General features: G+C 47.9%; 9 protein-coding genes across 9 annotated transcripts; 5 read left to right on the top strand and 4 right to left on the bottom strand.

Annotated features, from left to right (window-relative positions):
• Window positions 1–1311: 1311 nt before the first annotated feature.
• BHQ10_000236 (uncharacterized protein) lies at window positions 1312–3744 on the top strand (the record flags this gene model as incomplete). Its single annotated transcript, XM_040874497.1, has 4 exons — window positions 1312–1429; window positions 1489–1622; window positions 1681–3529; window positions 3584–3744. The coding sequence occupies 4 exons, from the start codon at window positions 1312–1314 to the stop codon at window positions 3742–3744; spliced, it is 2262 nt and encodes a 753-aa protein (XP_040728741.1).
• A 1153-nt stretch (window positions 3745–4897) lies between these two features.
• On the top strand, window positions 4898–5972 carry BHQ10_000235 (uncharacterized protein; the record flags this gene model as incomplete). The annotated part of the gene is made up of 3 exons (XM_040874486.1): window positions 4898–5130; window positions 5187–5310; window positions 5364–5972. The coding sequence occupies 3 exons, from the start codon at window positions 4898–4900 to the stop codon at window positions 5970–5972; spliced, it is 966 nt and encodes a 321-aa protein (XP_040728740.1).
• Window positions 5973–6422: 450 nt separating this feature from the next.
• On the bottom strand, window positions 6423–7350 carry BHQ10_000234 (uncharacterized protein; the record flags this gene model as incomplete). The annotated part of the gene is made up of 2 exons (XM_040874475.1): window positions 6423–7112; window positions 7171–7350. The coding sequence occupies 2 exons, from the start codon at window positions 7348–7350 to the stop codon at window positions 6423–6425; spliced, it is 870 nt and encodes a 289-aa protein (XP_040728739.1).
• A 470-nt stretch (window positions 7351–7820) lies between these two features.
• On the top strand, window positions 7821–9251 carry BHQ10_000233 (uncharacterized protein; the record flags this gene model as incomplete). The annotated part of the gene is made up of 1 exon (XM_040874464.1): window positions 7821–9251. One exon carries the CDS (start codon window positions 7821–7823, stop codon window positions 9249–9251), a length of 1431 nt encoding a protein of 476 aa, XP_040728738.1.
• A 370-nt stretch (window positions 9252–9621) lies between these two features.
• On the top strand, window positions 9622–12162 carry BHQ10_000232 (uncharacterized protein; the record flags this gene model as incomplete). The annotated part of the gene is made up of 1 exon (XM_040874453.1): window positions 9622–12162. One exon carries the CDS (start codon window positions 9622–9624, stop codon window positions 12160–12162), a length of 2541 nt encoding a protein of 846 aa, XP_040728737.1.
• A 74-nt stretch (window positions 12163–12236) lies between these two features.
• Window positions 12237–12909, bottom strand: BHQ10_000231 (uncharacterized protein; the record flags this gene model as incomplete). Its single annotated transcript, XM_040874442.1, has 2 exons — window positions 12237–12485; window positions 12544–12909. The coding sequence occupies 2 exons, from the start codon at window positions 12907–12909 to the stop codon at window positions 12237–12239; spliced, it is 615 nt and encodes a 204-aa protein (XP_040728736.1).
• A 650-nt stretch (window positions 12910–13559) lies between these two features.
• Window positions 13560–15553, top strand: BHQ10_000230 (uncharacterized protein; the record flags this gene model as incomplete). The annotated part of the gene is made up of 2 exons (XM_040874431.1): window positions 13560–13931; window positions 13994–15553. The coding sequence occupies 2 exons, from the start codon at window positions 13560–13562 to the stop codon at window positions 15551–15553; spliced, it is 1932 nt and encodes a 643-aa protein (XP_040728735.1).
• A 1139-nt stretch (window positions 15554–16692) lies between these two features.
• BHQ10_000229 (uncharacterized protein) lies at window positions 16693–18056 on the bottom strand (the record flags this gene model as incomplete). Its single annotated transcript, XM_040874419.1, has 2 exons — window positions 16693–17572; window positions 17623–18056. The coding sequence occupies 2 exons, from the start codon at window positions 18054–18056 to the stop codon at window positions 16693–16695; spliced, it is 1314 nt and encodes a 437-aa protein (XP_040728734.1).
• A 3581-nt stretch (window positions 18057–21637) lies between these two features.
• On the bottom strand, window positions 21638–22569 carry BHQ10_000228 (uncharacterized protein; the record flags this gene model as incomplete). Its single annotated transcript, XM_040874408.1, has 2 exons — window positions 21638–22148; window positions 22205–22569. 2 exons carry the CDS (start codon window positions 22567–22569, stop codon window positions 21638–21640), a joined length of 876 nt encoding a protein of 291 aa, XP_040728733.1.
• Window positions 22570–23041: the final 472 nt, after the last annotated feature.

Genomic DNA, 23041 nt, shown 5'->3' with positions numbered 1-23041 from the left:
CGAGTTGGATAACTACTCATTGACTGTGACTTACACATGAACCTAAGAGCCAACGCTAGTGCAACCTCAAACCTGATATCTGCTGCTAGGAGTCCCCATAATTAAGGCTCCATAACAATGTCTAGAGGATATACTATATACGTACTATGTAGTACTCCGTATTCCGCAATGCATACAACCACCAACGATCAGACCAGCTATGATGATTCAAGAGTCAGTGCTCAATTAATCGTAAGAGTCAGTCGCGCTACTTGGTTGGGTCCGTTCCTGTTAATTTCTTATTGTTGCATAGAAGAAATACGATTCTTGCTGCGACTGGGCATTGTTTGACTGTGTAGCCTCCTGCATGCAAATGTCTGTATCGGTGCCGGTCGGCCGGTTTCTCTGCGACGAGACAGAAATCATTTCGTACATATGGCAAGTCCATTGGTATTCATAACTCGATAAAGAAGAAAAAAATAGAAACGTCAATGGAAATACGCAGTAAATACAGAATACTATGTAGAAAGAACATTGGGCTTATCAGCAGCGTAATGACTGCGTGGTCATAAGTCAGACCGGAAACCCACACACCCCCGCTCTTTCCCTGTGCCTTTCCCCCTGCTCCTTCCTCTTATTCCTCGCACCCCTCCGCCATCCTTGAACTGTCGATCTTCGGCTTACTTCTTATTTTCTTTGCTCTCCTTTAATCTTCTTCTTCTCTCTCTGTACTTCCGCTGATATCCCATCCCGCTCGCTTCCTTCGTGTGTCGTCTCGTCGGCATTGTCAACGCTCTTTTACTCGGCTGGCATCAAAGTAAAAAGGGGCCAGCAGAAAAGAAAAAAGAAGCAACCTGCCGGAAACTGACACACAGCACACACTTACTGTTTCGCTCGCACCCGGATCCCTACCCAACGTCCCCTGCGTAATTCAACTCACGACCTTACGCTTCCACTGGGATGATAAATATCTTTACGACTATATTCGAACTTTTCACATCGCCTGCACCAAAAATTTCTACCATCCGGTCTATTACACGGGACGAGTCGGACGTAAATAAACAGCAATCAATTGTCTTTCGGCGTGATTCGACGGAATCCGACCCGTCCGGCTTTCCATGAAACAACTCTGAATTGAAGCCTATACATATATACCGGTAGCAGCGAAAGCGACTTTGCCAGTGATTCGCGATACATATTCGCTTTATAAACACTTATCCCGCCGTCGCGACCATTGCCATCCCAATGTCGGTAGCCACCATGCTTCAACCGGCATCGAGGGCATCGACGTCCTCTTCTTCCTCTTTCCAACCCGTTTCTCGTCAAAACACAATGTCCTCGCACGATACTAGGTCGGTGCGCGCATCGAAGCGCATGTCCGTCACGGCGCTATACCTGTCCATGTCCGCTAAGGATAAAGATTTGGAAATCTCGGACGAACTAGCCAAAGGTATGCGAATGCTTTCCTTCAATCGTCGGACTTGTCAATACTGATTGACGTGTGATTAGCGCAAAAACACCTCCGCGAACTCAAAGCCAAAATCTCGTCGCAGTCCAAAAAGAACTTCGTCCTCGAGAAAGATGTCCGCTATTTGGATTCTCGAATAGCATTGCTCATCCAAAATCGCATGGCATTAGAGGAGGTTTGTGCTATACTCGTTTCTATTGCGTTGTGTCGCGAGCTGACACGCCTTGTTTTAGCAAAATGAAATCTCTAGCCGCCTCGAGGAAAGCTTGGAATCATCCCAAGAGGGTCACTTTCCCAACGATGAAAAGACGCAAAAATACGGAAATCTGCTTTTCCTGCTCCAGTCGGAGCCGAAACACATTGCACATCTCTGCCGTCTAGTGTCAATGTCTGAAATCGATTCCCTTTTACAGACAGTCATGTTCACCATCTACGGAAATCAATACGAAAGCCGTGAAGAACACTTGCTATTGACCATGTTTCAGTCCGTCCTGACCTATCAATTTGATAATACCCCGGAATACTCGTCGCTCTTGCGTCAAAATACCCCCGTCTCGCGAATGATGACGACCTATACTCGACGTGGTCCCGGTCAAAGTTACCTCAAACAAGTCCTGGCGCAGCGGATCAACGCCCTCATTGAGTTGCAGGATGTTGATCTCGAAATCAACCCATTGAAAGTTTACGAGAGCATGGTTCAGAAGATAGAAGAGAGCTCCGGACAACTACCCGACTACTTAGCGAAATCAGTGACTGCCGAGGTCGCAGCTGAGAACGAACAAGTCAAAGCCATAATTGAACCCCGCCTGAAAATGCTGACCGATATTGCCAACACTTTCTTAACGACAATCATTGATGGACTCGAGGATGCTCCGTACGGAATCCGTTGGATCTGCAAGCAGATCCGCAGTCTGTCCCGCCGCAAGTACCCGGATGCTCAGGACCAAACCATTTGTACATTGATTGGAGGTTTCTTCTTCCTCCGTTTCATCAACCCAGCTATCGTGACCCCTCGGTCTTACATGCTCATCGAATCCGTTCCTTCTGACAAGCCGCGGCGAACCTTGACTCTTATTGCCAAGATGTTGCAAAACTTGGCAAACAAGCCTTCATACGCCAAAGAGCCCTATATGGCAGCGCTTCAGCCGTTCATCCATCAGAACAAAGAACGTGTAAACAAGTTTATGCTTGACCTTTGCGAGGTTCAGGACTTTTACGAGAGTTTGGAAATGGACAACTACGTCGCTTTGACAAAGCGTGATCTTGAACTGCAGATTACCTTGAACGAAGTCTACGCTACTCATGCTTTGTTGGAGAGACATAGCACAGCTCTGGCGGCTTCGGACCAGCACTCTCACTTGCACACCATACTTCAAGAACTCGGCCCAGCGCCTTCACAGCTTCCTCGCAAAGACAACCGTACAATTAATCTACCTCTTTTTAGTAAGTGGGAAACCTCTGTCGACGATTTGACCGCTGCTCTCGATATCACCCAAGAGGAGATATACTTTATGGAGGCCAAGTCGACTTTTGTTCAGATTTTGCGTTCGCTTCCACCCAATTCGAGCGTCTTGCGACGACCTTTACGATTAGACCGCATTGCAGAGGCCGCTGCCACGTTGAAGAACGATGCAGTCATGGTACGCAAAGGTATTCGGACCATGGAACTGCTCAGCCAGCTTCAGGAGATGGGCGTGATTGACCGCTCAGACGAGTTTGGTCTTTTGCGTGACGAGGTCGAGCAGGAGTTGGTCCATTTGGGCTCACTCAAGGAGAAAGTGGCCGAAGAGGCCAAACAGTTGGATGGAGTTTTCCGTACAATCCGTGATCACAATGCGTACTTGGTTGGCCAGTTGGAAACGTACAAGTCGTACTTGCACAACGTGCGAAGTCAATCCGAGGGCAAGTCACGCAAACAGCAGAAGAATCAAGAACTTGGCCCGTACAAGTTTACACATCAGCAACTAGAGAAAGAGGGCGTTATCCGCAAGAGCAATGTCCCGGAAAATCGGCGAGCAAATATCTTTTTCATGTTCCGCAGCCCACTTCCGGGCACATTCGTCATCAGTCTACACTATAAGGGTAAGTGACAATTCTTCGTGAAAAGCAGAACGAACCATGTATTAACTTCTCTAGGACGTGCACGCGGTCTTTTGGAATTGGACTTGAAACTGGATGATCTGCTTGAGATGCAAAAAGACGCCCAAGAAGACCTTGATCTTGAATACGTTCAATTCAACGTGTCAAAGGTCTTGACACTATTGAACAAACGCTTCGCTCGTCGCAAGGGCTGGTAATCGTCCGCCACTCGCCAGATGCATTTGTGAATGCATTGCGAACATGCTCGCTTCATCGAGCTTGACGTCCTGTGATMCCCAMCCCGCCAGCATCAACGTCTGTTGAATCTAGCTGGTTTCTGCACATATTCCTATTAATTGTTGTTTTGGTCCGTGGTTTTCATATGTTTGTTTACGAGTACTGTATGGACAGTACGAAAACTTCTCAATTTCGCTGGTCGAAAGATGAACTGGTTGTCGCGGCTTGTCCAACGTTGTTTGTTTTAAGGACGGCGGTTCACTATAATTTTCCGGCTTGTTATCATGTATTTCTTATATTTATACCATGTTGTTTTGTTTGTTTTGTTCAGAATGGCCGACGGTCCTCTTCATGTAATAATAATGTGGTGTTTTTGAATTACTTGAGTCATTGCATTGCTTGTATGGTTTGATTGTCAAGCGATATACTCTATGCTTATATCATACAATATACAGCGTTTGTGCCTTGATTAAATAGATTATGTCAAGTGTCGCATTCAAGATAAATCTACCAGTAAAAAGTGAAGAGCATGCCAGGTGATGGCAACACTGACGTAGCAGTGTGACCTGCGCTGTCATCGATGCCTCCCACGAATCAGGACTACCAAATCATCTGAAAAGTTACTACCCGATTCACTTAAGTAGTCATTCAGTGGCAATGACTGAACTCCGTAGTTATTAGTTAAGGAGGTACCTTTCCACAGCGTGGCTGAGGCTAATGACTTTGACTCCAAGCTTAGGTTCTGTCGTATGCCCGTCCCACTTTCCTCATAATTAATGTCACTCTCCTCTCTCAGCTTCCCCCTTTATCTTCTTCTCCTCAATCAACCTCAATTGGTTATATTGACTCTCTCATCTCTGCAAAGTACTGAATTTTTTTTGCTGTACAGTGCTTGGAACTACCTTAAGCTGAGCATCTATTTGTCATAAAGCTCGACCGTTGTTGTTGTTCTTGGCGAAGAAAGTTGACAGTTTCCACAACCAACCAGACACAACCCCTCCGAACAGCACGACCAAATACAACTGTAGGCGCCACCTACTTCTTCTTATTTTTTGAGTGACTAAGACAAGAAGAAGACATAAAGAAACCCCGCCGATACCACAAATAAGAGAAGAAAGTACAACCACCGCCGCCATGTCCGAAAAATCTCAAAACTTCGATCCCAAATATGACGACTACGATTTCCCAACTACCTCGCCCGAAGCACGACCCGGTCACCCCGGCCACACCACCGAGGAGCAGGATGCAAAGATCTTTCAACTTCGTGCTATGCTGGAGCAGGAGGGATACACGGAGCGCTTAGATACCTTGACTCTGTTACGGTTCTTGCGCGCTCGGAAGTTTAATGTTGAGGCCGCCAAGGCTATGTATGTCCCCTCCTTACCCCCAGCTACCAAACAATGGGTATTGACGTATCATATAGGTTCATTGAGTGCGAGAAGTGGAGGAAGGAGTTTGGCACAGATGAGCTCGTCAGAACCTTTGAGTACACCGAGAAGCCTGAGGTGTTTGCGTATTACCCGCAATATTACCACAAGACCGACAAGGTATAACCCATCTCATTTAGTTCATTCAACGCATACTGATTTGAGATTCACAGGACGGCCGACCCGTCTACATCGAGAAACTCGGCAAGATCGATCTCAATGCCATGTACAAGATCACTACCTCGGAACGAATGCTCCAAAACCTCGTCTGCGAGTACGAGAAACTAGCCGATCCGCGCCTGCCGGCCTGCTCCCGCAAAGCCGGCAAATTACTCGAAACCTGCTGCACCATCATGGACCTCAAGGGCGTCGGAATCACGAGCGTGCCCTCCGTCTACGGATACGTCCGTCAAGCCTCCGCCATCTCCCAAAACTACTACCCCGAACGTCTAGGTAAGCTGTACCTGATCAACGCACCTTGGGGATTCAGCAGCGTCTTCAGCGCTGTCAAGGGCTTCCTTGATCCGGTCACGGTCGACAAGATCAAGGTGTTGGGATCAAACTATCAGTCCGAATTGTTTGCTCAGGTGCCCAAGGAGAACCTGCCCAAGGAGTTTGGTGGTACTTGCGAATGTGAGGGTGGTTGTGAGTTGAGTGATGCTGGTCCATGGCAGGATCCCGAATGGACTCGTCCTCCTAAGTGGGCTGCTCCTGCTGCTGCTGCTACACCGGCTGAGGCTGCTGCCCCTGCCCCTGCCCCCGCTGAGACTGCCGCTGCCTAAACATAGAGAAAATCGACTACTTAATAATGACATTTGTGTTCATCTGCCTATCTATTTTATGTGATTCTTAATATCAAGAAGGATGTTCTTGATAGCTTGTTTCATGTATACATACATACAAGTCTTGGCTTTCGGCAAAAAGTGTCGCGGACAACAGAATCACTCGATACTGCATACACGAACTAGTTTCTTTCTTTGCTTTTTTCTCGCTTGTTGTTTTTTGCTGTTGTTTTTTGCTGCTGGCATGTAGATAAGATCATCTTTCACCCTCTCCTGGGTGCTTTTCTTTGGAATGACTAGATATATTATGTCTTCTTTGGCCGTGTATGAGGTATTTGATTAGCTGGAAGATAGAACGGCAGATGGTTCTGATGCGAATTATATTGTGTCATCTCGAAGTTATTCATCGCGCATTAGTAATATCGTATCCTTAACAGTCGTCAGCTCCATCTAAACCATCCTCTCCACAACATCAACAGCCTTCTCAGCCCTCTCCGCCGTCGCCACAGTCGTCGATATAGCCTTTTTATCACTGTCATTATGAGACGCTGCCTCTGTACTCGATTCCTCCCCTTGTAATCGAAGCAACGTCCGCAACGTATCCGTATAAACCTCCGCCATCTCCCCGCTCTGCCATCTCTCGCGCTCCGCCTGCGTACCAAAGGGTATATCCAATCTGAACTCTGCATCAATATTCTCTTGCACTTCCCCATCATCATGACCCTCCATATCTACATCCACATCCTTCCCCCCTTCTACCCGTCTCCTCTTCCTTTTTTGCTGCTGCTGCTGCTCATCAAACTCCTCGTCCTCCCTCTCCAACACCCCCCTCAAATTCGCCGCATACATCTTCGCTGCTTTTCCCGGCGCATCGCGTCTCAACTGCGCGACCGTCGTAGTCAACGACTCGAGTTGCGCGTACAACGAGCTTACGCGCGACGCGAGGTTACCGTCGTACGGCTCGTATTCGATTGTTTCGTTGGGTGCTGAGAATGCGGATGGGAAGGGGAATGGCGCGTCGCCTGTACTATTATTATTACCATTGTTCTTGGAGGTAGAAGCGGATATAGAGGCGGAATCGAATTCGAGGCCGTTGATGGTCAGCGAGTCGGATGCGTAGGTATATGTTTGTCTGATGAACTACACCTGAACGTTAGCATTCGAATCCTTTTTTTCCTTTAGGGGAGGAAAGACAAACGTCGTCGACAAGTTCCTTGACGCGCTCCTTCATGGGATCCGGCTGGTCGCCATTCGAGTACGCGGACGGCGGAAAGTGTAGATCGAGCTTTTGGCGCGATTCGGCGACTGCGTTGGTGTACAGGTATGTCAGGTCGGCGGGCGATTGCAGTTCGATTTTGCGGTAGTGTTCGGACTGCATTGTGTCGTTCTTGGGGTACTTGTAAGTTGGAGTATGGATTTTGTCAAGTGGTGCGGTCTGATTGTTCTGGATAATCCTTGTTTGTGTTCTACCATGCACCTGTTTTGTATCAAATAATGTGTTTAGACTATGAACCAATATAGTTTTGAACCCCACATCAATCATGTGACTTCCGCTGTTACTTTTCCGCATCCAAGATTCTCCACACTTATCTCAGCATCTCAGACTAACTTAACTATACACACATCACATCCTTCTAATTCTTGACGTCAAACTGATATACCCGACTCACTTCTTTTTCCTTTGTTTTTTTTTCCTCTCTTCGCTCGCCTTGATCTATAGCCATTACTAGCCACTCTCCTTGATTTCTGGGCCTTTACACCCCTGTCGATTGATTATAGAAATGACGTCAACGGACATTTCATCGAGTCATTGAAAGACGCACTGCGTCAACCAAGTCTTTTTCTTCTATGAATGCATACTCTCTTCAGTTCCTGCCAGCTCAAGGCGAACGAATAATGGCCACTGATGTCGCCAAGGGCATCGATTTAATTGACAATACAACTCCCTCCCAGCCTCTGGAGCGAGACCTAACCCGTTCAGAGACGCGCTCGTCTCATTTCCTGCTAAGGAAGAAGTTGACTAGAGACTCTGTCAAGAATGGGTTACAAAACCGAAAATATGCCAAATGGCAACACGAAAGGCTAAACGCTTCGGATACAGAGTCCAGTAGTCAAAGCCCATCTCGCGCAGCAACCAAAAACACCACAACAGATACCCAGTCATATGGCAAGGGCATTGACGATGTGGATATACTGAATATTGCTCCCGTGCAAACCAAAGCTACAGATAATCTCAAAACGGAGGACAATTTGGAGCCCGGCTCAGAGCTCGAATTACTCTACGAAAATCAACGAGGATGGTTCTTTTTCGGCATACCGTTCTACTCCTCTCGCTCCCTCCTCCAATTCGATCCTCCTGCCTGGGTCAATAAAGATTTTCGAGAGAGCCCCGTCAACATCACAAACGCGCAACTCCCCGACCCGAGTTGGGAGTGGGCTTGGCCGACCTGGTATGTGGATATGTCCGACGACGTTGACGAGGAAGGGTGGCAGTACTCGTTTTCGTTTTTACCGAAATTCGGCTGGCATGGAACTCACCCTTGGTTTCATTCATATGTGCGTAGAAGACGCTGGGTGAGGTTACGGGTCAAGAAGAAGTATGCCAAACTCAAGAATGGAGATGATCAAACGGACTTTCATATGGCTCATTTGCTGAATGAGGATTATTTTACTATTCACTCTCAGGCACTGGCGAGTGTGGAACCGAGTATTGCGCCTCCGACAACGACCAATGTTCCTTCGTCCTCATATATTAGAAGAGATCTCGGGAGGTCGCCGGAAAGGAATGCGGAGGATAATATCGATAATCTACCAAGACTAATTGAGGCCATGAAGAACGCTATCGTCGACCGTGAGAAGATCGAAGCCCTCAGGAACTTTTTGGCCCAAGGTGGAGAAGAGCTTTACTATCTTCCTGACAAGGTTCCTGAAGTGTTAGGATTGTTTGTCTTTCGAACTTCACGTTGGCAATTTCTCAAGCTTTTGCAAGATGCGTTGGACGATATCGCAGTCGACAGCGATCCTGACGTTGAAAAAAGGGAAGTGGACACTGTGAACCGAAGGCGCAACAACATTTCCAGAACCATTGATGCTGTTAGGAAAGAGGTTTCTGATTCAGATATCTTCGATATCTCTAAGGAAACCCTTGAAGGACTTCATGAATCTGAATTACAAAAAGCCTACGAATCTTCTCGTAGCAAAGGCAAAGAAAGATCGTGGACTGAGATCAAGGGCATACCGAAAGAAGTTGCCGTTGGGAAGGAGGGCCATATTTATTGATTGAGCAGCGAATTTTTGCATACTATTAATGGAGAAGGAAGCTGGCTTTCCTTTTTGTGTTTCATACTAATTACTGTCGATACATAATCAAATGTGTAAACCAAATTCATACCTCCGCGTGTTGAAGGCGTCAAGGCAGGAAGGCTCACCGCCCGGGTGGATACGTATTATCCTGAGCTCCGGCGGACTTTTTCAAAATTTCCGGCACATCATCAACCCTGAATTTACCTATCAACAACCAACCACAACAATCACTGTATATATGTTCAAGTAACGGCTTTCATGATTTCCATATCCACAGCATCAAACAGTTCGCTTGCAGCCAGAGAGGTTACCTCATGCTCACTTCTCCTCTCTGCTGCCACTCCTAATGATTACTCGAGGCAAGAGCTGTCTTCGACGCGGCAACTTGTCAACTTTTTTAGATAATGTCGCTATTCCGACATCAAACGAGCCTTTACACTTCCTGTACCCTCCTCTTGCAAAGATTCATTTGATCCGGGGTCATACATCGGAATCTCGAGCTTGCTTTTCTACCCGACGGCCCAAGTCGCGCGATCATACCTGTTTTCGAGAGCATAACCAATCAGTTGAACGCAAGTCCCGGAGATGGCTGAATCAAGAGAGTTACTTGTCTAGGGGCGGTAATGTCGAGGATGTTGAGGTTCGCTCTCGTACAGTGATTTCCGATCCCGAAGTCAAGCGTGATGCCGTCCTCGACCGGTTCGAAGACGGACAGCGAACCAGCCGTCTACATACAAATTCTCGTGAGCACGAAACCGGCGCACATAGTGGAAGTGAATTTGAAAATCTCCCCGATCTGGAATATTCGAATGAGCTCGTGGAACGCAAGAACCTGGGAATTGAGGACGTTGAATATGAGGATGTAGAGAATGAAAATCTCGATACAACAGATTCTATCACAATTCGGACGGTACAGTCCAATGCACCGCCTCCTGAAGAAAGGGAGCGGCGTGCTCTGATGCGCAAACGTGATGCGGAAGTAGCCCGCATGTCGGCCCAAGTCAAAACATCCGCGCTGTCGAAGAAAATGAGATATCGCCAGTTCATTGTATCGAAGCCCAAGGCGCAACATAAGAGATCTCCCCACTGGACAGAATTTATGGCACGCCTGGAGAGGATGCACAATGAAACGATCGTGACACCGATGAAGGGCCTACGCAAGGAAATCTTACTACGAGAGGAGACGGTTGCGTATTTTTCCGGCACTACAAGATCGATGGAGAATATTTGGTACGTCCGGATCCGCAACGGGTGCAAGATCCAAGTGCTAGATTCTCTAGAGAGTGAGGGGATTTATCGCAAAGTGATTCTTTCGGGTACAAGACGAGTCATTGAGTTAGTGGAGAAAGAATTTCAACAATACGATGAGCAGATTCGTCAGTCAGGATTACCACCTGTCGTTCCCTCAATGCTCGCTCTACGTCAGCAAGGCGTGATGACTCCCCTTGTTCGAAGTTGGTGGTATGCTGCCCCAAACAACAACAACCGTACAGTGGTCTCGGAACCAGCGCCGGGTACCGTGGTGAATAGCATTCGAAAGTTCAACAGATTGGTCGAGCAATGGGTTTATTTCGAGCCACCTGTAAAGGGATACTGGCACGCTACTCGAGTGAAAGACGAGCTTGTCGATTTGTTTACAAGGCCTGGAAATAAGCTGTATCTTTCATCTAATGCCTTACATCTCGCTCTTACTTGGCTGACTGACCATGAGTTTCTGGATTCAGCTCGCATGGTATTTGAAGCTGCCAATGTAGTGTCTACTACGAATACCTTCAATATTTTTCTCCGCGCAACGGCCAAACGTCAGGATCCTTGGTACTTTCGACATGTTCTCACGGAGATGGAGAAGGCAGGACTTCAGCCGAATGGACATACTTGGATGGCTTTGTTGAAGTCTCTTGTCTCTCCAGGTCCGAGAAGGCAATTGATGAGACGTATGAAGGAATTGGGATTGACAAAAGATATAAGGGTGCTCCATGATATGATAGAACACGACCTCTCCTTAATGGTGTCCACCTTCCTCGAAGAAGGAAATGACATTCAGGCATTTTTGGAGTCTTTGGAGCAAAACTATGGCAGCGATATTATTACGACGAACTTGTTTAACGAGTTATTGAATGCAGTGTTTCTGAGACGAGACTTTGATCTTGCGGCGGATATCCTCAAAAGCTACGAACGTTTCGGCCTCGCGCCAAATGCGAGGACGTTCACCGCGGCATTGCCTGTTTTCTATCGAATTGGCCCGGCTGTGGACACCATGACACCATATTTGAGAGATCATGAACACCTACTTCACCATCGCCATTACGACATGTTATTCCTCGATGCTATAGCCTCGAATGCAATCAACGCATGTCGAGTTATTTGGAGATATGCTAGCATGAGAGGGGAAACGAGCCCAACAATGCGATACATCGTTTTATCTTCTCTACTTGGGAAAGCTACTGGAAGAGGGGCGAAGAATGTCATCAATCCCGAGCACATACATCATCATATCGGCGCACTTGTTATCGGCTTGAATTATCCGCAGACACAACCCATGACGAAGGCTGCCTCGCTGGTCCCTTTGAAATATCAATCAAATCCAGTAATCTACCTGCTTCACAATAGGGACAAAATGACCGGGTCCGAAAAAAACAAGCTCGTCAAGGCGTTGATGGAAGATGATATCGACAGAGGCCGTCAATATCAGCCTCTCGAGCCATTTACGGTCATGCTAGATGCGGCCGTCAGACTCGATTCGAGTCCAGAGTATAGTTGGGACAGGCCCAAGGAAGAAAACTATGCTGGCATGAAGAATTTGCCTACGATGGAGATTCTCAAACATGTTATAGATGTTCCTGTAGAACAGGCATTAAAATCACTGGCGGATAAAGCCGGTTTGTAAATATGTACATTAATCTATACAATACCCATATATAATTCTCCTGTTCGTCCTCGATTTCAAAGCCGGGATAAATCCTATACTACGGGATATCCAGGAATCTGCACCTGTGGCTGTCCAGTTGGAATTGGTGGTGCCCCTGATACCGGCACCGGATAATCATAATTCGCATCCATTGATCCCACGCCTTCTTTAAGATATAACACTAGACGATACGCCGAGTTACCATTCAGGTAATATCGATGCAAGCGTTTGCTCCGAAGGAATCCTAATCGTTCATATAGCTTCATCGCAGCTGTATTCACAACCTCGGTTTCAAGCGCAACCTATTCTCAATCAGCTTTTGTTCCTCCCTTTGTCTCTCGTGCAGAAACGGATCAATACCTCATCAGCATCCCTCTCAATCATTTTATCAATCGCCATCCTCACCAACTTCGTCGCGATCCCCTGGCCCCTATACTCCTCCCTAACCGCCAGCATGGCAATATAACCCCTCAGAGGCCCGCCTCGATGAGGTTCCAGTTTTGATACTACCACACCCACGAGTTTATCGGTTTGATCCATCGCCAGAAAACAGAGATCGCCCCATTGATACAGAAAATAGCGGTAGACGTAGATGCTGTAGGGTTCGGAGAGATCTTTGGAGATAAGTTGGCGCATTGCGGTGAGGTATTCGTTTTCGCGCGAGGGGTCGTATTGGATGTAGCGTAGGGCGCTGGGCCTGGAGGTGTCGTTCGAGGCTGAGGCCATTTTTTGGTCTTACTCTGCGCCCTCTTTCTGCACGGGGAGGACTTGGGCGTTTGCAGGGTTTGCGCTTGAGGGGAGGTTGATCCTTGACTCTGTAAAGCGCAGCTTCTCCTCCCCTCGCCTTCCTTGAATGATGAAAGGACGGTATATCTCTAACAAGCTAAGATTGCAATGAACAAGTATTTTTTCAAGTAAGTGGCCGGCTGCCAGTGAAATGGCGGTTGTTCGTGTCTAGGTGCGTGTAGCTTGATGTTTGCGGGGAGTCAGACAACCGAAAATAAGAAAGCCAGGCAACTTATTTTTCGTCTCCGGTACATACAACACCTACCTATCACACCACCACAATGATGTGCAAATTCTTTTCCTGACACAATTGTATTGGTCTTCTCGTCAGAAACGATTGCCCCGATTGTGGGTCGTTGTAGATAGGTAAGATATCATAAGTTTCCGTACTAATTATCGTCTCGTCCGTCTCGGAGTGACGTCTTTTTTCATGTGATTGATTGACTGACGGTTTGACGAGATAAGGCCCAACGCACAACCAAACATTTCTTTCGCTTAAATAATTCCCTTCGTCCTACCTCCCTTGACCGATAGACTATACAGAACACGAAAAGGATCAACCGGCGCACGCCGAACGTATATTCTGGAGGATGTCTGATCTCCGGCGTCGCGCGGTCAAGGAGCCTCCGCGCGATGAAGATAACAACGGCGACACCAAAGCCGACGCTCAAGTCGAATCTGAGACGAAAAAACAGAAGCACCACGAAACTGAAAGAAATGAAGACGACGAAAAACCAACACTGAGCCCCATCGTCAGATTAAAGCGATACATCACAAGGCCCCGCGGAAAGCGCCGGAATAGTTTCGTTTTCTTGCTTGGTGGACTGTTTGGGATATTCATTGCGCTCTTTTTTGCGAATCATAATGAGGTGATCAGTCTTGATGCGCTGATGGATCTGAATCTTGATTCTTTGATTGATGTTATTCCAACCGGGATTTTGAGTGATGCGAAAGAGTTTACGGTTCGTACTAATCCAATTGAACTCCATCTACATATTGCTATGCTAATACTTTGCATTGGTAGAAACACGAACGAGATACAGTCAGCTATGACTCCTTTTCGGTCGGTCTTCAATTAAAGTCAGAAGGCATTCAGGCCAAACACCCCGTCGTTATGATCCCCGGCGTGATTTCCACCGGTCTTGAGAGCTGGGGCACCGATACCGAGTCCAGGCAATACTTTCGAAAGAGGTTATGGGGTAGTTGGAGCATGATGCGCGCATTGGTCATGGACAAGGCATCTTGGAAGAATCACATTATGCTCGATCGAGAGACGGGTTTGGATCCACCGAACATCAAGCTGCGAGCGGCCCAAGGCTTTGATGCGACAGATTTCTTTATTACTGGTTACTGGATATGGAATAAAATTCTGGAAAATCTGGCGACTATTGGATATGACCCGACGAATGCATTCTCGGCCGCGTATGACTGGCGCTTGTCGTACATCAATCTCGAAACTCGCGATCAGTATTTCAGTCGTCTCCGATCTCATATCGAGATGACGGTGAACACTAAAGGGGAGAAGATCACATTGATCTCGCACAGTATGGGCTCACAGGTTGTCATGCATTTCTTCAAATGGGTTGAGAACGACCAGCACGGCAAAGGCGGCAAGGACTGGGTCAACCGTCACATCGACTCCTGGGTCAATATCAGTGGGTGCATGCTCGGTGCTGTCAAAGGGCTGACAGCCGTACTCTCGGGCGAAATGCGAGATACAGCCCAACTAAATTCTTTCGCCGTCTACGGCCTTGAGCGATTCTTATCAAAGGAAGAGCGAGCAGACATCTTCCGCGCAATGCCCGGTATATCGAGCATGCTCCCCAAAGGCGGCGATGCAGTCTGGGGAAACGAGACATGGGCGCCCGACGATCAACCAAGCACTACACTGAGTTACGGCAACTTCATCCGGTTCCGTGAGACGAATTCCTCCTGGAMAAGCCGTAACCTCACCATGGAGAACAGTCTGACGTACCTCTTCAACCAAAGCGAGGAGTGGTACCGCAACCAAGTCGCGCACAACTACTCACAAGGCGTAGCACACACACGCGCCGAAGTGGAAGCAAACGAGAACGATCCCCGCAAATGGCTGAACCCGCTCGAGTCCCGTCTGCCGCTCGCACCAGACATGAAGATATATTGTTTCTATGGCGTCGGCAAGCCCACCGAACGCACCTACTTCTACCAGGAAGAGCAGGACCCGCTCACCCGCCTGAACGTCTCAATCGATACAACCGTAACCGAACCCAACGGCGGACCCGACCACGGCGTCGTAATGGGCGAGGGTGACGGAACAGTTAATTTGCTGAGCATGGGATACATGTGCAGCCACGGCTGGCGGATGAAACGCTACAACCCGTCGGGCATCAAAATCACCGTCCATGAGATGTTGCACGAACCAGATAGTTTCTCGACTAGAGGAGGACCCAATACGGCTGATCACGTTGATATATTGGGTCGCGCTTCGTTGAATGATTTATTACTGAGAGTGGCCGGTGGGAAGGGCGAGATGATTGAGGAGCATTATGTGTCGAAGATTAGGGAATATGCAGAGAGGGTCAAGATTTATGATGATGATGATTGACATGTGGAACATCTCCTTTTGGCTATACGAAAAAATGAAGACATGTACACTACTTTAATATAAACTACATCTTTGAATAATCAGAAAGCAAATTAATGGTAATGTCCATATGTGCATTGAATCATATAATAATACTATCATTAACATTGAACAGACCACATACTTCCTTGATCAAAGAAGAGTAAGTCTGCATCAAAATAGAAAAGATTCAGCAAGTATGTCTCCGTCAAGTACATGCCTCGCAGAATCTAATCTCTCGTATGAATAAAAAATTTTTCTCCAAACGTCCCTTCCCCTGATGAACATGAACCCGACCAGAACTATCTCGACTACTCGAGGACAACCCGGTCAGCTCATACTAGGTGAATGCTGATCCACCTCCAAAAGCCGCGGCGAAGATGAGAAGTTCACCAACAGCCAAATTCTATAAGCACAGCGAGTGATGGTGCCGTAACGATGCAATCCGTAATTCCCAAAAACAGTGTTCCTTTTCCAATAAAAGAATATTTTCCATATCCCGTTCTCCAGGCACCGAAGTAAAGCGATTGACATGAAATTCGTTAAATAAAGCAATAGACAGTCAAGCTGAAGAAAAGAAGCGAAAATAAAAAAGCTTGACTGGTGAAATAGGGGCGTATACACGCTAAGAATCGAAGAGTCATGCCAATCATGGCAAGACGAATATTGTACAAGCGAAGGTCTCCAACGGCGAACTTGACATAAATCCATGGCGGGGAGCGAGTGAGTCGGATGAAATCGAAAAAGAAGTTGCCATAATTTGTCGCCAGTCGCCGGAATTAAGTATTATCGACGGAAATTGTGTCTATGAAAATCGCTTCAGAGACATTTAAAGAACCCAAAAGTGGCGTATATAAGCGCACCAATCCATGATGCAATGCATGTACAGTAACTCCAACACGCAGAAACCTGCGTCAAATCAAAGAGTAGCGAAAACCGTTATTAAATCTTCTGTACTGATGGAAAAAATGCCGTGCTATGATTCGCAAGCAATCGTGAGCCGACAGCGCTAGCAGAAACAACAATGCAAGCAATGCAGAATATCGACGGGAGGACGGCCATCGATGTTGGTTGTCTGGCGGAGTCGAGATGTAATATGTAGGTGATGTGTTCTGATAAGTCTAGCGCCCGGACTCAATGTCGGAAATAGAGGCGAGAGTTTCACCTTCCCACAGGTGTTGATCCTCAACGGGTGAGAGAGAGCCAGATGATATTGACGAAGAAGAGCCAACAGTCCATTCGTCACTGTCGGCATGCATATGGCGCTTGAAAGGAGCCAAATCGTAACCCTCCTCATCCGATCCACTGCCCCTCTCAATGTAATCGTAGTCCCAGCGGAACCGCTTGCCGGGCTGGACTCGCGGCAGGAATCGAGCCTTGGCAAAGTAGAAAGCCACGGCGGCCAAGATACCACCGCAGACGAGGTCCACGGCGTAGTGGTGGGACAAGTACATGGTGGCCCACCACATCCAGAGAGTATAGGTAACGAAGAGTGGCTTGAGCTTGGGGAACACATGGCTCATGAAGAGAGCAGCGAGCGTGGAATCAGCTGCGTGAAGGGACGGGAAAGCACCAAACACGACGGGCGAGGCGTGGAAACCGGAGGTATAGAGATCAATACCGAGCAAAGCATCGATACGAGCTAGTCCAGCTGGATCGCCTTTGATTGAGTAGTCGGCGGGCGCCAGACCATAGGTGTTTTCGTACCATGGAGGAGAGCAGGGGAAGACAAGTTGAATGCAAACGGCGGTCAAACTGATGTAGCCGAATGTTTTGGCAAACACCGGGACTGTTCCGGGCGGCCCAAAGACAAACATGATAGCCGAGCACACAAATGGTGCCCCGTAGTGGCAGAGTCCATAAGGAATCCACGCGAGCACGTCAAGCACCACGCTCTGGTGTGCGGAAAGGATGTTGCTGATGTTGGCGCCGTATAAGATGTTTTCCAAGGCCGGTAGGACGCGAACCCAAACACCGGGGCGATATTCAGAGGGAACAAACCTATGACTGTTAGCTGGCTGGTCCGGGTGGAATCTCGACACAAAACATACTGGCAAGCATAGAAGAAAATCAACCAGGCAGCGATCGGTAAAAATGGGAGGAAGAACTGCCTAGTAATCGGCAAAAGTAAGGACAACAAGAGAGCCGAGGCTACGAATGTCTTGCCGAAAGGATCCGCCGATTGAATCATACAGAGCGAAAATATACCAATAATAGCCAGAAGCAAGTATTGAAAGTCGTAGACGCTCCAGCGATACGACTGCAGAGATCGAAGAGTGTCTTTGGGCGAGAAGGAAGTCTGTAGCGACGCAATCGAAGTAGCGGGAGATATTCTACTGCGTAGCTTCGAACGCAGTCTTCGCCTCATGCGATGCGGCATGAGGAGTTTGAATGATCGCCATGGCATGGTTGGAAGTTGAACCTTGCTAAACTGTGATTTTTGTCGATCCTTCCACGAAGGAGCTGATATCGTCGGGTTCATCATGGTGATAACGAGAAAGGGCGAACGCTCGGAAAGAACGAGGTGTCACTTTCCTGACAGTTTTGTTGGGATTTCCAATCGAACCGACGCAAGGGGGAGACGTTATGGTATTGGTGTGTGGTGGTGGAAAGAGGCGGGCGGCGAGAGGGCGACAATGACGATGATGACAGTCGGACAAGGATATGTATCGACCTCAAACTCTTTTCACTCCAAGGAAGCCAGATCGTTTGCGATCATATACGAAACTTCGGCGCAGTCCTACTCTTTTGCAACACAGCCTCAGAAACGGGAACCACAGCCTGGTTTGACAAGAACTCGGCGTCCGGCGTAAGCGGTTAGTCAGGGAGCGAGATGTCGTCGAGTCAGAGTCGCACTGGCGGCAGGACCGTATTGAGGAAGACGAAGAACGTCTTGGTCGCGAATGAAGCTGACGAAGATTAATGCAGAGTGTGAGAAGAGAAGAAGCGTATTAATTAAGTATGATGGATGGGAAAAGGAGAAGAAAAAGGAAGAAAAAGCTATGACGGGGATTTGGAGCAACCAGTGGCAGGCCACGATGGGCGTAGGTTTTTCTTACTGTACCAATCTTTCGTCCTGTAATTTCAGTCGAAGACCCCAAAAACGGACTAATGGGGCGGCTGATGCATTAATCTTACGTATTATTACAGACGTACTTTCGTGTCTGATTGGTTGTCACACGTTAAGTGGGCGTTTTGGCAATACGGGCAGATCCAGCCGGTACTCGTATTACCGGGGTTATGAATGGCGTCAAGACTGTCCACTTTTACGCCCGTACTGATACTCTCTCTCATTTATCGTATTCGTATGCGATCACTGATTTCGACGTTGATATCAAACAGTTACGATGCTTCATATTGACCAGTTCAACTGATTCGATCAAACATGACCCTTACAGACGAGGCGAGCGGCAGTCACTCGACTCGAAACTTGCATCTGATAGCTGCAGGGCGCCACATAGTCATCATACGTTGTGCGAGTGACTGAAAAGAAGGGAACCGGATGGCCCGGAGTCTTAACAGTCACGCTGAAGAATTTGCCTGTGGATGCCAATATCCGTTGTCTACCGTTGTCTATCGATATGTCTTTACACGATGTTCATCTACGCCTGTACAAAGTGACTGGTATTTGTTACGATCAACAACAATTAAGGATCGTACTCATCAATAGACTCGAAATGATGTTATTAATAGCTTCATCCAGCACAAGCTTCAGGCTTCCACATTATCGATAATTGAAAATAGCTCGACAACTAGGGCAAGTTCAAGCACGACCAACACGTCCCAAACCTAAAGTTTAGGGAGAACCTGAAAAAAGGACCGCAAAGCTGAAGGCACTAGGCCTGCTTTGTCGATCGCCAATTTCGTTTATATGGGCGGCCAAGACCTCGCTTGGCTGTATGAGGAAAGAGTCGTTGTGATAACGTACCGAGCAATACGTGTATTCAATACCATCTCGGGAGTCAGGCAGGCCGTTATACATGATTCTTGCACCTAATTGGTTCAAGCAACCTTCAAGTCCGATCAGGATAATACGATAAAGACCGTTAGCGCTTTTGGCGTCCGCTAGTCGAGCAATCCGCTGATTCAGAGTCCTCGATCAGGCATGGCTTCTTTCATCGGACTTCGGATAGAAGTGTGGCCGACGCATCCGAATCGCCGTTCGTTCTTCGTTCGCTCTTGCAGTGATCAAAGATCAGTGGAGTATGCCGGTGATTGTTCTGATCACTTGGGCATGCATGTGTCGAGAGACGACTGGCTCTGTGAGGGTTATGAGTTGTAGCACGAGACCACAAAGTAAGTGACAAACTGTGCATCCGATCGCTTATTCAGCTCCCCGTAGCATAACTCCACGACTCTACCAGCATGTTGTAATTATGTCCAGCTTACCATACCGTATCGCATACGCGCATATCGTGCAGCCAATAGCGTTGCAATTTATACGTATTTTTAATTTCCTTTCACCTTCCCAGCCTCATCCCCATACATCCTTGCATCCTTACTTCTTTACATCCTTACAGCGTACGTATTTACCACGGACGGGTCTACGGCTTCGTTTCAGTTTGATTATCCGTCTTCTATGGCTTGCTTATCGGCCATTCGGTCTCAATTATTCTCCTCATTCTTACACTGACATTAAGAGCTAAACAAGGCTCCGTTTCAGACTGTAGAACCATCAGGCCGTGCGCTCGATGGGAAAGGTTTCCAGCCTCTCGCTTTACGGCCGTGCCTGCGTTTCGATGTCGTCGGGCTGACGGCCTGAAACTGAGTGAGCGTTCGAAGTCGCCAAACATAGATTTCTTTGTGTGCTTTGACTGTGAGACTTGATGCAGTTATCGTCAGAGTCGTACGGAAGTTGTACAGGTCATAAGTCTGAGTCGAGTCTGGCACGGCACGGACGGAAGAAGGATGGAGCTCTGACCAACGAACCATATCTATGGGTCGTGTCAGCCATGGACGTCTATTTTGGCCAATGCAAACTCTTGGTTGCGGGTGATGACAAGTCTTTTGAACTTAATGCTAGTGCATCGTTCTGGTGATAACATTGTTTGACGAATTCAGATCAGAATTACAACTACCTACCATATAAATCTTGGAGTACACTGATCTGGCTCAGCGGCCCCTTCAAGGCCAGTTCGGATCGACAAGCTGATGTTGATCGTCGTTGTTGTAGCTGTCAGCCGGGGGCCAAGATGCGGCTTGGTTAAAAGACCTGGAGCCGCCACTATTGTCGAGAATGCATGTTCGTGACAGTTCATACTTTCGAATGGCAGTGCACCGGCGCTGTTGAGGATTAACCAAAATCTGGATGGGGAGGTGCACGACATTGAAACTGGGCTTGGAAACATTCACGTCTCTGAAGCATCGTCTGTGGTCTTACGTCTCAAAGAACGGCAAAAATTGACCTCGTTCGCCCTTCCATGAGATCTAGAGCCCAAGCTGGGATAAACTGAGAAAAAGACTGCCATTCTGAGGTCTGCATATGGCGGTCGATAGCGGCATGAACAGACCTTTGACTCATACAGAGGCTTCTATGCAACAGATATCGTGAAATAGACGACAATTTACCTCTTCTTCATGTCCTTTTGGATCCAGTCAGCAGTGTCCGAGGTTAACGTCGTGGCCCTCCAACATATGGACCTGATCCGGATGCCTAAAATTGGAAACATTCTAGAAAACTATGGTTCCAGATGTCCCCGACATAGATGTAGATCATTTCTGGATTGTTCCACACTGTCGTAGACATGGACTCGTTTTGGCCATGGCATCGATCCAACCAGGACTCAGACAGACGCCGCCTCTACTTATGTGGTTGATCCCCTACCCAGGTAGAAGTCGCTGTACTTTTTTAGGTGAATTGCTAGATCAATTGATCCAGGATTTGGATTGATGCAGCAACCTCAAGTCAATACCATCTTCCAATTGAGATGAACTGTTAATTCGATATCGTGATCGTGCTCTAAATAACCACCAACGCCATCCAAACCAAATGTTATTATGTACATTACATTTCCGTAGACGCCATCCAAATCATAAACCTCAAATTTTCAACACCAAGCTTCTGCCCTACCGAGCCAGAACTTGGAACAACTTGACCAACCCCATGGCCGCTCCAGCCGCCACACCACCCACGATCACCATCTGCACACCCCCATAAACACCACCCTTGACGTTCTCGCGTCCCTTCCAACCGGTCACAAAACACGTCTTTCCATACCCAAACACAAACAAGGCCACCGCCATAACGGCAATAGACCATTTCAACGCACTAAACGCATCGTCCGGCCCCACGAAGAAATAAGGCACAAGCGGGACAAAGCCGCCGATGAAATAGCCCAGCGCAATCGTCAGGGCGCATGTGACGGCTCGCGAGCCAGAAGGTTCGGGCAGAGTGTGGTGGAAATTCATGAGGAATTCGGGCAGATTGGGGGAGTCGACGAGATGTTTTGTGAGATCGGAGACTGTCTGGGCGGGAAGGTCGTAGGGCGCGAAGATGTCGGAGATGATGGTTGTGGTGGCATCGAAGTCAGTGAGGGTTTGTTCGCGGGTTTGTTTGAGGGTTGTTCGGTATGATTGCCTTTTTTGAGTCTAATTAGTACATAACATATTTCGTGCTTCGAAGGACAGACGCACTCTTCGCTCTTAGCACCGAGATATCCTCCCAAGCCCATGGAAATAGCACCAGCAATCAACTCAGCCATACCACCAAACACGACGACTTTTGTATCTTCCAGCGTCGACAAACCAGCCGTCAAAGCGAATGGCACTGTCATCCCATCCGACAAGCCAATAATGGCGTCTGAGATCACTCGTGCGTCGACAAAGCTCTTCTTCTCGGGTCGACTCGAGGGCGCAGCGGAGGATCTGCCATCGCTGTGAAGTTCGAGGTCCTTGTCTTGACCCAGTGGGATCTGGGCTTCTTTCTCTGCGTCGGAGAAGGAGCTCTCAGAGACGGGCGAGTATTGGGTGAGTAGGGCTTTGACCGACGAAAACGACATTGTGTGCTGTCTTTGTTTCGTTCCAAGGGTTTTCGTTGAGACGGTCTGTGGTATGGATGAGGAGGACAGCCGAGTCTTTATCAATGCAATAGTTTTATACGACAGACGGAGATTAAAAGAGAGAAAACTCTAGCTAGGCCAGGTCCATCGCATCGACGAGCCACGAGGCATGGAAACAGCCGGCAAAGGCGTCGTACCCCATTGATAACAAGCCTTTGCTAGCCATGGTGCTACATTCCTGCATGGCACTCTGGCTGCACGTTGCCAGAAACACTGTGTGTGATTGGCTTAGGAGCATCAATTTAAGCTGCACAACGCTAACTTGTGGACTAACCTTAACTAAGCAGTTTAGTGGCTGTTAGTGCCAGCTCCCCCACTGCGATCTGTCTGCTACCCGCCAGTCAGACTCTGTATATTTCTCATCCGTTGTGCTCCAATCAGGGCAGACAAAGACTACACGTTGTTTGGTGCC

This window comes from Talaromyces amestolkiae (assembly GCF_001896365.1).
Source record: "Talaromyces amestolkiae strain CIB chromosome Unknown scaffold1.1, whole genome shotgun sequence".
NCBI lineage: Eukaryota > Fungi > Ascomycota > Eurotiomycetes > Eurotiales > Trichocomaceae > Talaromyces > Talaromyces amestolkiae.
Note: the sequence above shows the minus strand (reverse complement) of the source record. Positions and strands in the feature narration are given on the sequence as shown.